The sequence below is a fragment of the Sebastes umbrosus genome, chromosome 4, assembly GCF_015220745.1.
Source record: "Sebastes umbrosus isolate fSebUmb1 chromosome 4, fSebUmb1.pri, whole genome shotgun sequence".
Taxonomy (NCBI): Eukaryota; Metazoa; Chordata; class Actinopteri; order Perciformes; family Sebastidae; genus Sebastes; species Sebastes umbrosus.
In genome coordinates, this window is record NC_051272.1 from 10,420,989 (window position 1) to 10,434,512 (window position 13,524).

General features: G+C 40.6%; 1 protein-coding gene across 6 annotated transcripts in view; it reads left to right on the top strand.

Moving 5' to 3' along the window:
- Positions 1-13,524, top strand: part of LOC119486359 (RNA-binding Raly-like protein) — a 52,783-nt gene that overhangs the window by 26,460 nt on the left and 12,799 nt on the right. For all 6 annotated transcript variants that reach the window (XM_037766430.1, XM_037766427.1, XM_037766428.1 and 3 more), the window contains one exon: positions 4,672-4,722. In XM_037766430.1, coding sequence (XP_037622358.1) covers positions 4,672-4,722 — 51 coding nt within the window. The remainder of the gene's footprint in view (positions 1-4,671; positions 4,723-13,524) is intronic.

A 13,524-nucleotide genomic window follows, 5' to 3' on the forward strand; every position in this document is an offset into this window, starting at 1 on the left:
AATGATGAATACAGACTACCGCCGCCTGCTGGTGTGGTGAGTTAGTTCCTCTCACGCAGTCGCAGAACGTTCGTGCTAACTGGCCGTTGGCTGTAGTCTTTGTGGTGTGTTCGAGTGCAACTTGTCAGCCAAGACAAAGGCGACGTGAAGCGTCAGTGGGCCTTCATCGCCGCTAGTTCTCTGATGTCGGCTTGGTACGTCTGGACCTTAAAACTGTTCACTTTCTCAGTTCCATTGATGTAGACAGGTGTGTATCTTCACCTCTTTTTTTTATAAAATCAACAATCAGCTCCTTGGTTTTGCTGACATTGAGCAGTAGGTTGTTCTCTCAGCACCACTCTGCAAGATTGTTTATTTCCTCACGATATGAAGTCTCATCGTTGTTTGTAATCGGGCCGATGATGGTGGAGTTCTTTCTTTGACGTGAGGTTACAGTCTGATCCAACTAGAAGGTCTGTTGTGGGGATGTTGACAGGAACAATATTTGTCATTGCAGTAATACATTGTGACATAAGTTCCTCTGTGACCTCACAGCAGCCTGAGGTCACCGCCGAGCCGCCTTACCTCCTGACCCCCCCTTCGGTCCGAGCCCAGCGAGCTGAGGTGGCAGGAGCACGGCTGCACGGCCCATTAACCGCCGTCTTACCACGCCGCGCTACAGCACGCCGCCGCTGATTTATGACACTGCAGCAGGCCGGTGAGGGAGAGCGGTAAATCAGAATAAATGGATGGTGGCGGAGGAGAAGGAAGTCAGCGTGGCCTCACCTGCCGCCAGACGCCATGAATATGTATGAACGCGCACACACACTGTGCGGTTTGGTGTGTGAATGCTGTCATTAGTGTTGGAGGGGGGGTGCGTTAAGTAGCAGCTATATAAATGCAAATTCCTCATATCGTTTCCTCGCCGTGTCTCCTCTCATTGTGCTGCGTTTAGAGTTCAGTTCAGCCATGTTTACTCCTCCGCTCGCCTCACCTCGTCAACGCTCTCCCCTCTGCTCACCTCCACTTCCTGTCTCACACCTTGTTATGCGTCTTCTTCCATCAGATTCCCGCCGCCGAGTCGACTCTCCTGCTTTTAAAAAAAAAACACTTCTCATATCGCTGGCTGCAGAATGAAGAGATGATATTTGAACAGATCATTGATTTCTCCCTCTCCACTGACGCTCTCTCTCTAAATGTGTTTGTCCGCGGTGTTTATCGACGTTTTTTGCTGCTTCGTAATTATTCCCATCAGGAGAACCGTCACTGAGTTCTCTAATAACACCATTAGGTTCTCCAGCAGTGCAGCGCAGAGCAAATTAAAAGCCTTATTGACACCCGAAGGGGCTTCTTCACTGTGATTATTAGAGGCACAACACTGACGCAACCTCGCCGCTAAAGTGTTCTGGGTTTTATACAGCAGCAGCACTTGAGTACATTTAGTGTATTTACGTAGTGTTTATGTTTATTTGTTTCACACATATAAAACAACAATAAAATACAATTCACATTAAAGGAATGTAAAACACGTGTGAGGATGTGGTAGAAACCTATAATGGCTTATATAAAAAAACACACCCAAAGGACATACAATAGGTAAAAATAACTATCATGACAAAAATCACCAGTACATTTTAGATATTAGTGTTCAAAACATTTAACATATAAAAATATACAGTGTAAAGTGTAGGAGTAAAGTTCAAACAAAACAAAAAAAATACAAAGAAGAAATACATAGAAGCAGGAGTAATAATCCATATATACAGTTTCTAAGAGTGATCATTTTCTCCCAAATCAAATGTTTTTGTCAGCAGAGCATTTCTAAGCCTCTTTTTATACACAGACAATGACACAGAGGAATCCATTAAATGGACATTTTCATTCCATCAGATAACTCCACGAAATCTGATAGAAAACTGACCAGGGGATGTTTTATACAAAGGAAGATGAAGAATATCAGCCTGTCTGGTAATTATGGTGTTGAGAGTTGTTACAAAATAATATCTAAAACAATGAGTTAAATCTGCATCCATATATCTCGCCTTGAAGACAAATGTACAGGTTTGAAGAATGTTGATTTACATTGTTATATTAAATACATTTCAGAGTGAATTATTGTACCTTTGTTTAGTTACTTGGCGGAGGAAGCAAATATGATAATATTTCTGCAAAAGAATTGCTGAATTTTGAAGCTGGTAGCGTACCAAGAATACCAACTCAAAATGTATTTTGCTGTTATTTAGTGTTAAGTTATTGTACGTTTTATTTATTATGTGAATTTATATCAATTTGTGAAGTGTTTTGTATTAACTCAAGTGCTGTCAATGTCAACGCGACAATAACGCTTTAACGAATGTGATGTTGTATATAGTATGTATGTGATAAATTAATGTACATGATTTCGGACCCCAGGAAGACTAGCTGGTGCCATTGGTATCAGCTAATGGGGATCCTTTTTAAATAAATAAATAAACGCAAATTAATTTTAACGCCACTAATTTCTTTAATGTATTAACGCAGTTTGCGATTTTGAGGCTCAATTTTAAAGCTAGAGTGAAGATACCATATTTTATAATAATAATAATATTTCATATTACACACAGCACGTGATGCGGCATCTCTCTGCTGCATTTCTTCGGCCGTTTACTCTGGCTTGAATAAATACAGCTGAATATCCGAGTCAGCCAAAACAATGTAAAATGTAATGTCCTCTGCACTCATATTTTGGTACGCCATTGTCACTGTTTGCAATACAACCGAAGAGAACAAGGAAGTTCTGTTGTTGAGTAGCATCTAGATTATGCCCTATATGCAAAAATGTTTGCTTCATTCGCGTCGCCCAGCGGTGTCTATCCGCCTCTTTGCATTGACTTTGTATGTAATAGCGCCGCGCGAAAAGTTTGCTTCGCTCTTGGTGTGAATGCGCCATGACACTATCTATTGATCCTGGTCTCATTCAGCCTCTACGAACCTCCTGTGAATCAGGCTGTAACTGCCTGGAGAAAATGCAATAACTTTAAATTTACCCACTTAAATGAGATCACACAACATCTTCATTGACTTCCTGTATAACAGGAGGCCCTTTAAACGCTCATGGAGCTGTTGTGTAATTAGTCTGGTGAATTGAAATCAGTTGATTGGGAAAAGTGCTCGAGCAGCGATGAGGAGGAGAATAAAAAGGATTAAAAAGTGAGGTTGTGTTCATTTTCCTAAACGCACCACGGTGGACCCGAGCCCAGACTGGTGCTCATAAAATCCAAAACAGCCTGAAGGACATTTTTTACTGGCATTATGAGGACCTCAGTAGCCGCTCGTATCGGCTGTTATGTGCCCGTAATCACAGCGAGGAGCGTCCTCTCAGGTGGCGCCGCTGCTGTAATATCAGACCTAATTACACAGATAAACCAGCAGTGCGAGCCATAAAAGAGTCATTTAGTGTGATCCCGTCTCAGAGGAGCGGGGCCGTCCTGCAGATCAATAGTCATGTTTAAAGGTTTGCTCCTACACAGCTCAATAGGAGACGCACGACTGAGCCGAGGCTCCGAGTCGGCCCCCGGATCGATGGCGTCGTTAAACGCTGATTAACACCACATCACGGCTGATGAAGATGAACAATCAGCAGCGGGAAGAGGAGCGATGATACGACTGCTTACCAACAGTGGAAGGATATGAGTTTGTTTCTCCATCAGAGACGTTACCTCCTCTATCTGTCTCCACCTTTATCTGTCCAGCTCCATCTCCTCCTGGCTTCTCTTTATTAGCTAGAGGCCTGTCGCTGCTGGTTGTGTGTTTGATGGTTATTGATTCCTCCTCAGTGGATAAATAGTGCCACCATTTGGACTTCAGTCTCCATCTCTTTTTCATTATCTGTATGGCTGAGAAAAGGGATGTTGTTTCTTCTTCTTCTTCTTCTTCTTCTTCTTCTTCTTCTTCTTCTTCTTCTTCTCCTTCTCCTTCTTCTTCTTCCTCATCATCTTCTTCCTCTTCTTCTTCTTCTTCTTCTTCTTCTTCTTGTTCTTATTATTCTTGTTCTTGTTCTTCATCTTTATTCTTCTTCTTATTCTTGTTGTTCTTCCTCATCATCTTCTTCTTCTTCTTCTTCTTCTTCTTCTTCTTCTTCCTCATCATCTTCTTCCTCTTCTTTTTCTTCTTCTTCTTCTTCTTCTTCTTCTTCTTCTTCTCCTTCTTCTTCTTCCTCATCATCTTTTTCCTCTTCTTTTTCTTCTTCTTCTTCTTCTTCTTCTTCTTCTTCTTCTTCTTCTCCTTCTTTTTCTTCTTCATCTTCTTCTTCCTCTTTTTCTTCTTCTTCTTCTTCTTCCTCTTTTTTGGCTGGACCGCAGAGGGCCAGCCCTACAAACGCAAAAGTCTGTCACTGAGTGATGAAGTTAATTAACGCGTTATTGCGTTATAATATTGCGTTATTATATTGCGTTATAATATCGCGTTATAATATTTTATTGCCTAAACCTAACCAATCGTTTCACTATGTTAACCACGTGGCATTGTACGTTTCTGCAAGCGTGATACGAGGCTGATATGAGACATTCATTCAACGTATCTCTTGGGTTACAGAAACGTCCAATGCCAACATGTTTTCTGGCGACTGGATTGACTCAATTGATCTTTTATAATATAGGACGGCTGCTCATCTCTTTCTGTTTCTAACCTTCATTTCTCTTTGTGTCTCCTCAGATCTGACTTTGAGATGGAGTTTGACAGATACCCTGATGACCACTACAACAGGTAACCCAACATCTATTCACCTTTTATTTATTGCACTTCCTGTTTCGTCTCTTAATTTGTGGTTGCTAACGCTGGATAAAGTCTCAGTTCTGACTGGATATGTTACTTAAGTAAAAGTGCAAAAGTATAGGCATCACAATATACTTCTGAGGTAATCAATCAAGTGAGAAGTAGGATCATTTTCTCATAGACTTCTATACAATCAGACTTCTTTTAGCAACCAGAGGAGTCGCCCCCTGCTGGCTGTTAGGAAGAATACAAGTTTAAGGCACTTCAGCATCGGCTTCACTTTTCAGACCCGGAGGTTGTCGTCTGGTAATACTGCATAAAAGTACTTAAAACATCTGGGACTTGAATAAGTAAAACATGGAAACACATTGTTCTGCAAACAAACTACTTTGTCGTGAACCGGTTTTAGTGGCAACAAGAGAAAATAACTGTCCAATCAGAGCAGAGTGTGTAGATTATGTGCTGATGATGAGATTAGTTGTCTGACAGGAAAAGACAGAGTCAAAGGGTCGATATTTTATTTATTAAAGCTGTCGTAAACTGAACTGATATTTTGGCAGTAGCTCTGGATGACCTTGTCTCAACTTTTCAGTGTTTCAACAGCTTCTAAATGTGTTTTTCCTGAGTGACTCAAACTACACATTTTCAGCTGAGAGGAGGAAATTGGTCGCCCTCTTTGAGAACATGAACTGCCTCAACTCTCCATTTGTGTCTGGCTCGCAGCGGCAAATTCGATTTCCTGTTTGATGGCGGCATATATACGCTGGACTGTGAGGTTAGGAAACGATCCTCCTCTCTGAGAGCTGTTTACAGTTCCAGATAGAGATGAAAGCTGCGGGTGGATCCCAGTTTGACCTTGTTGTGTTCAGCTTTCAGCCGGTTGAAGAGGCATTTTGTGAGGATGAGTGGAGCTGCTGGCCTCCATCCATCCTCAGCTGCCATTATTCTGCACGGCGGTAAAAGACAAAATATAGTCATATTGGGGCGCCTGGGTTAGCTCAGTTGGTAGAGCGGGCGTCCATGTATTAAGGCTTGGTCCTGACCGCGGCGGCCCGGGTTCGAATCCGGCCTGTGGCCCTTTCCGCATCCACTCTCTCTCTCTCCCCCCTTTCAAGACTCTATCCACTGTCCTGTCAATAAAAAAATGGAAAATGCCCCCAAAAAAATAACTTTAAAAAAAAAAAAAATATATATAGTCATATTGTACAAAATACATCAAACAAGCAGAGAGTGGAGAGAGAGAATGACAGGTTGAAATCACGTCTCTAGGATTTATTGAAACAGAAGAAAGTAAGAATGACACAGAGACTGAAATAAAGAGATATACAAGGAGAGAGATCAAGAGAGAGGGACGGACAAAGGGAAAGATAAAAAGAAGAGTTGAGAGATGAAACAGAAAGAAAGAATCACGATAAAGAAAGGTGAAGGACAACGAGAACATCTTTAATTTTTTTTAATTTCTGCATTCATTTATTTATTTGTACATTTATTTTAGTTTATTCCTTTATTTTTACATATATATATATATTATATATATATTTTTAAAGAAATATAAAATGTAAAATGAAATGTATAAAGAAAAGAATACAGAAATAAATAAGTTTGGGGAAATAAATAAGGGGTGAAATGCAAAGGGAAAATCGTGCAGAAATAAATAAATGCATAAATACATAAATGAATACATACATTTAAAAATAAAACAAAAGTAATCAAAATAAATACATAAATAAATAAAAGGGAACTCTAAAAAGAAGAGTAAAAAAATGAGGGAATTAATACAAAAATAAATAAAGAAGCAAACTAAAACAGAAAAATCAATTTCTGTCACATTTTATCAATTAATTAATGGCTACATTTATTTTTAATATTATTTTTGCTGCATTTAATTAGATATTTATTTATTTATTGAATTATTCAAGTATTTATTTTTGATTTTGGCAGGTTCCGTCCTCCATAAGCGCCATCCCCCGGGTCGATGAAATGTTTGCTGGGTAACTGCAGTTATATACTTGACAGAGGAAACAGAACTAAACTTTCATCTTCTGAAATAATCCATGAAGTTACGCTGCTGTTCCTCTTGTGTAAATGTGCACAGCGTCTCTCTCTTGCCTGACGAAAAATATAGTAGCTCCGCAATGTTCACATTTTAGAGAATGTAGTTAATATTTTCCTCATTAGTGATGTATTATTTCATCCACCCGCAACCCATCCGCTATTAATCAGAATGTTAATTTATATGACCCGATCTGTCCGATCCGTGGATTAACCATTGAACTGCAACGTGCACATCTCTGGTATCTTGGTCAGTGTATCGTTTCATCCCACCCTCTGTGAACATCACAACACCCGACTAGAAAAAGAAAAGTTTAAACGAGTGCAGAGCAGCAGGTGAACAACAAAATGTGTTAAAACAAAGAGGGAAACTCTTTAAACTGAATTAAATTAGCTCTGATGCAGAAAACAGACACGCAATAAGCTTAAACTAAATTACATTCAATTAAAATAGCCCTGACGCAGAAAATGGGAAATGAAACGTGTGTGTGCGCGCGTGCGTGCGTATGTGTGTATGTGTGCGTGCGTGTGTGTGATGGAGACAGTATATTGTTGCTGCTTTACATGAACCTTGACGTGTCCTTGTGTTTCCTGTAGCTCCAGCTGATCTCACTGTAAGACTCAATATGGACATGTATTATTCACAACAGCAGAATGTAACTAAATACATTTACTCAAGTACTGTACTTAAGTACAATTTTGAGGTTAGGGTTAGAACTAATAACCTTTGTACTCTTTTTTTTCCCCATTTTCTGCTACTTTATACTTCTACTCCACTACATCTTCTACGTAATGAGTACTTTTACTTTTGGTACTTTTGTTACAGCGTGTAACATTTCGGGGGAACTATTAGCAGAAATAGAGTATAATATTCATAGCAAACCAAACACTGGCTCTAGAGAGAGCCTTTCACGTTTTTACGTTACCTGAATGCTACCGTAGTTCTCCGACACGCTTGTGAAACTGCGGTAACGTGAGCCGCAGAGTGTTAAACCGTCACCAACATCTGTTGGTCTTAAAGTAGTGTTATTATGGTAAGGATGGCCTCTGAGCGAGGCGAACGGCGCTGCCATGGTCTTGGAAAGGGAGGTGTGAGCGGAGAGATACTCAGATGGTATTAGATGCCGCCAAATCATACACACTGTCCCTTTAAGTATATTTTGATGCTGATACTTTTGTACTTAACGGTAGGGGTAGTAGTCTTTTTCAAATAAATCTTTTGTTATATTTGTTGAAATTTTCATTACATCCCAACAGCAATCAATTAAAATGCTCTGACAAAAAAAGAGGACACAGGTAATAAACCCGTCCAATCATTACATTCGGGCTGGATGAAATGATTGGACGGGCTGAGTCTCCCACAAACTGCTAGCTTGACAGCTGTGAGTACTAACAATAGCCATGTTTGTTGTTCATAATGATCATTTTGAGGGAGTGGCTTTGGAGGGAGGCCTGAAGCCACGGACTGTCAGTGTTGCAGACTTGGAGACTTTCCTGCTAGATTTAGGGACTTTTGGAGCTAATGCTAATGCTGTTAACTACTTTCATTGGAAAAGAGTTGGCAACGCTGAGCTGTGTTTTTGGGTGGGATAATTTTTAAAATCCAGCGTTTGTTTCTCAGCATTACTGACTCTCTTAAGTCAAATTTTGAATGCAAGACTTTTACATGTAAGAGAGTATTTCTACACTGCGGTATTACTAAATCTAAATACTTCTTCCACCAGTGCGACTCTTGTATTACAGAGTGCGTTACCGTAAAAGACTGTTGGATTGTGGGTTGTTTGTAGCTTCAATGTGGCTCAAAATTGATGCAGCAGAACCAGAGATATTGTCTTTTTTATTTCTTGTCAAAACCTGGCTCCGACATTACCCACAATGCAACTCTCCCTCTCACAGTTGTGTGGGCGGATCGTACAGGTGTGTTATACTGTACTAGTAGCAGCTAATGTATCATGGAGCTTCTAGGTGGCAGCATAGATTATCAGGAGGAGGTCTCACTTCTGTCTAACTCCACACCTCCAGATTATTTAACTTTTCTAACTTGTAGTCTTCAAACGACGCTGACTCAAGTGACATCACTTGAGGACATTTATCAGACATCACACAGCAGCTCCCTCTGGAGACACTAAAGGCTACTTTTATCACACATGGAGCAGTACTCTCCAACACCTAGAAACACACTTTGAGGTGTAAAATAGGCGAAGGTTAGTTGGTTAGTTCAGTATAAACTGTAGAAAAAGACCGGATTTTGCAGGGAGAAGATTCAGTTTTGATGTTTATTTCCGTTTGTTAAAATGTGTACTACATTTGTTAGTTTTAATTTTAGTCTCAGTTAATTTTATTATCCTTTGTAACAACACGCTCTGCTCACTAACACAGCAGTGAGTAAATAATCTGCTGTGCTCTGGACACATTTTTATCAGCTGCTTATTCACAGCCTGTAAAACTCCCTGACAGCACTGAAGGTGACACAGCTCTTATGTGTGCACACAGTGGACTCAGCAAACTCCAGACAACAGAGAAAAAAAACAACAACAAACGGGTCTGCCGGGAAATGTGCCACTACGGCAATTTAGTGTGAAAGAGGACGACAATTTCAGTGAAAGCAGGAGTTGAGTTATAAATCATCTCTTAAAGCTGTAATTCCTCCTCCATCAGCTGCTCTGAACTCACCTGAGATATCACAGAGAGGCGGCAGATCAACCAGAACACAATGAGACGCTAAGCCTTCATCACAGAGAGTTCATACTAACAAAAACACCTCCCATTACTACAGCCCGTTCTCAGCTTGGTCAGTGGCCTTACGCTTCAAACTATGGCCGTTGTTATGGCGTGAGTAAAGGAGGATGATGTAGTATAAAGAGCGACAAAGACCAAGGCATTGTCATCGTAGAACTTTAACCCACAGTGTGTTTTCAGGTCATCAAAGTTAATTATAACTTTTTGGTCGCCTAAAAATGTCTCATCAGCGTTCGGTTGTACTTAGTTGCACCCTCTCGTGTCAATTCTGGTTGCAAAAAACCAAGATGGCGATAAATATTAATATTATTTATTATATTGTAGATGTTCCCCGACTTCACTCAGGTTCATTTGTTAGTCACAGCTTCACCAAAATAAAAGTCAAAGGAAGTGGAGTCAAACCATTTTATAACAGTTGAAATAAAATCAGTTCTTTAATCCAAACTTAATTATGTTTAACGAGAGAACAAATATATCTCTAATAAAACCGAAACCAGACTTGTAAATTAGATTGAAAACGACCGAAAAATTCAAACTAAAATAAAATGAATGATAGTTAACTTGCGGAGGCGAAGATTTTCAGAGGCAAGACGGGAACATTTCACATTAACGAATATCACAGTGTCATTTTAAAGTGCTTAACAGATTACATAAAGGAAGTTTGCTCCAACACTGTGAAACAAGGTGATTCTGAGAAACAGCAGCCTCACTTGCCTTTCAGATGAAGGTTAAACGAAACAAATGTCTAATGAAAATGCAAAAAGAAGTGTAAACAGCAGTGGACTGACTGCCCCACCGCGGGCTGAAAGCACAGATCACTGCAGGCCGCCAAGGACAGGAGGAGGAGGAGGAGGAGGAGGAGGAAGATAACTGTATATTAGCTGTAGAGGAAGAGTCAGGAGATGAAAGAGTAGAGGAAGAGGATAGAGAGAACAGCAGATGAGTGTAGAGAGAGAGAGAAAAAGAGGCTGACAGCATGAAAAACGAGTGTGTTGGCAGCCGGCAGCCGCTCAGATAAACGCTCCTCTCAGTTTCCTCCCTCTCTTCCTCCGTTCACTCGTCTGCATCATCTCATTTCCTTACACATGCCCTCATTTCAACAGGGAAGCCCACGTGATTCAGGCTACATCCACACTAATGCATTTTAAAACGCATAACTTTTGCTGCGTTTATGCCTAGCATCCACACTACTCTGCCGTTTTCGAGGCCCTAAAACTGAGCCGCTTGAAAACGCTGCTGACTCCGTTTTAGTTTTAAAACTTAGCTCGCTTACCTCCAATTCTCTGTGCAAAATAGACAAGCCATACTGTCCACGTCTTCCTCGCAAACTGTGAGTCCATATAAAGTTATTCCGACGCCTCTTTTTTTAGACGTTTCAGCAGTCTGGATGGCACAGATGATTAAGGCAGCACGTTCCTGCCTTTTTAGCATTGTGACCCGTACAGTCCTCTGCTAGCTAACAAACTGTACCTGCCTTGGAGCTTTCAAACCAATCTTTATTGACAACTGTAACAGGTAACTTACTAAACTTATGTACATAACCTTAAGTTACGTAACAAACGTACTTATTTTAACTCAAACCATGATCTTTTCCTAAACCTAACCAAGTAGTTTTGTTTGAATTCACAACGTTAACCACGTGTTGAAGTCTATTAGACTACCCTGCACGTTGAAAAATGGTGCTAAGGGGTCCTGACCAAGCGTCCATATGACGTGTGACGAGTCGAGAGCGTTTCAGTATCATGTGGGATTAGAGGATTTCAGACATAATGAACTTCTGCATCCTAGTTATTTTGTGTAAATCGCCTGAACAGTGTTTGTCCAGCTATAACAGAATATTTGACCCGTCCAGCCAGCAGAAGGACAATATTTCATGCACGCTACCTTCTCTGGAAAAGCCTCCAGGAATGATCTATTTATTTCCTTTTTATCTGTAGAATTACACCGCTGCACAGCCGGGCCGCCTGGCTCTGAACGGAGCCAGACAGGATGTAAAGCTGTGGAGCCCGGCCGTGTCAACACCGCCATCCTGTAAATATTTATAGGCATTTATCTGCTGGGCTGCGGATTATCAGCTTAGCGAGGTACAGTAGCCCCCCCTCGACCAACACACTTACTCACCGGTTATCCTGATGTGTTGAGACTGCAGGGACAAACACAGCAGCAGGTCTGAATATGTATGTGCTAATCATACAACCTCACAAATCACACAGTTGCTGATCATATGTTAATCCTCACTGTTCGTGTGACACTTCCAGAACAGCAGAGCTCACAAAGTGCCTCACAGACAGACATAAAGATCTGAATACTGACGTCTATAAGAAAGAGATAAAAATAAAGTGTGTATGAGGGAAGTCAGAGCTGCAGGCTGTCAGTTTGAGACTAACGAGACAAACCTCCTGTTCTCTTTGACGGAGCAGGTTTCTGTATTTTTAGCTCCTCTTTTACCTGGAATCACAACTCCTCTACCTTTAGGAAAACCTTCTACTCAACCTGAACTCTGTAAAATATTAATAACGTTATTTTTAAACTTTGTTCTTGGGCAAGAAGTGCTTTTTTCACATTGCCGGTCAGTCGAGATGTCCCATAGCGCCGTGTTCGTTTGAAGAACTATTCAGATTCTTTACTTCAGTAAAAGTATTAATACCATAATGTAAAAATACTCCACTACAAGTAAAAGTACTGCATTCAAAACATTAACTTAAAGCTGCGGTGGGTAGAAATGGAGCAAATCTCATTAAAAAAAATTATTTTTACTACCTGACAGTAGTGCATGAAACAGGCAATCTGAAAAAAAATCATGTTCTTCTGTGTCCTCCGGTGTTCCTAATGGCATCTGCAAGATTTCACAGACCGGAGGAAAACAACCAATCAGAGCCGAGCTGGAGTCTGCCATCTCTGAGCAGATACTGGTATCATATGAAACTAGAAAAAACCTAAGGAATCCATTGGTACCAACCATGTCATACTAGCTCGAGGTCCCTTGACCTCTGACCTCCAGATATGTGAATGAAAATGAGTTCTATGGGTACCCACGAGTCTCCCCTTTACAGACATGCCCACTTTATGATAATCACATGCAGTTTGGGGCAAGTCATAGTCAAGTCAGCACACTGACACACTGACAGCTGCTGTTGCCTGTTGGGCTGCAGTTTGCCATGTTATGATTTGAGCATATTTTTTATGCTAAATGCAGTACCTGTGAGGGTTCCTGGACAATATGTGTCATTGTTTTGTGTTGTTAATTGATTTCCAATTATAAATATATACATACACTTGCATAAAGCAGCATATTTGCCCACTCCCATGTTGATAAGAGTATTAAATACTTGACAAATCTCCCTTTAAGGTACATTTTGAACAGATAATAAATGTGCAATTAATTTGCGATTAATCATGATTAAATATTTTAATCGATTGACAGCCCTAGTTTAAATAGTTCATCCTGAATCATCTTTACAGCCCACTGTACTGTTGAGCCCATGTGTTCCTACTGACAGTCCAGAATTACGAGGCTGAGAACTAAAATCCAGATTTATTCAAACTTGTCAGACTACTTGTTTAATAAACCTGCAGGATGATGGAGGATATCTGCAGCCTGTAGCCTCTCATGTCAGGTGAAATCCCCTGAACATTATTACATGTTTTTGTTGCACATATTATAATATTTTCCTCAGGCCTTTTGAAGTGTAAATGTTTTACACACCACTAAAGCAGCTTTTGAAATGAACTGTGTGTGTGTGTGTGTGTGTGCAGGTATGTGTCTATGTGCATGTTTATTAATGTGACAGTGAAAGAGATGAAGTGTCTTCATGTTTACCTGCAGTCAGTCCTCCTGCAGCTGTAGATGGCTGCTGTGATAGACGGCAGAGGTTGACAGGGAGAGGAAAGGCAGCTCGTCGTCTCCCCGATCGTCTCCTCTATCGCCTCCTCTATCGCTCTCTGCATCAAATTGGAGATGTCAGTCAGATCTCACCTGCAGCACAACACACTCTATCAGAA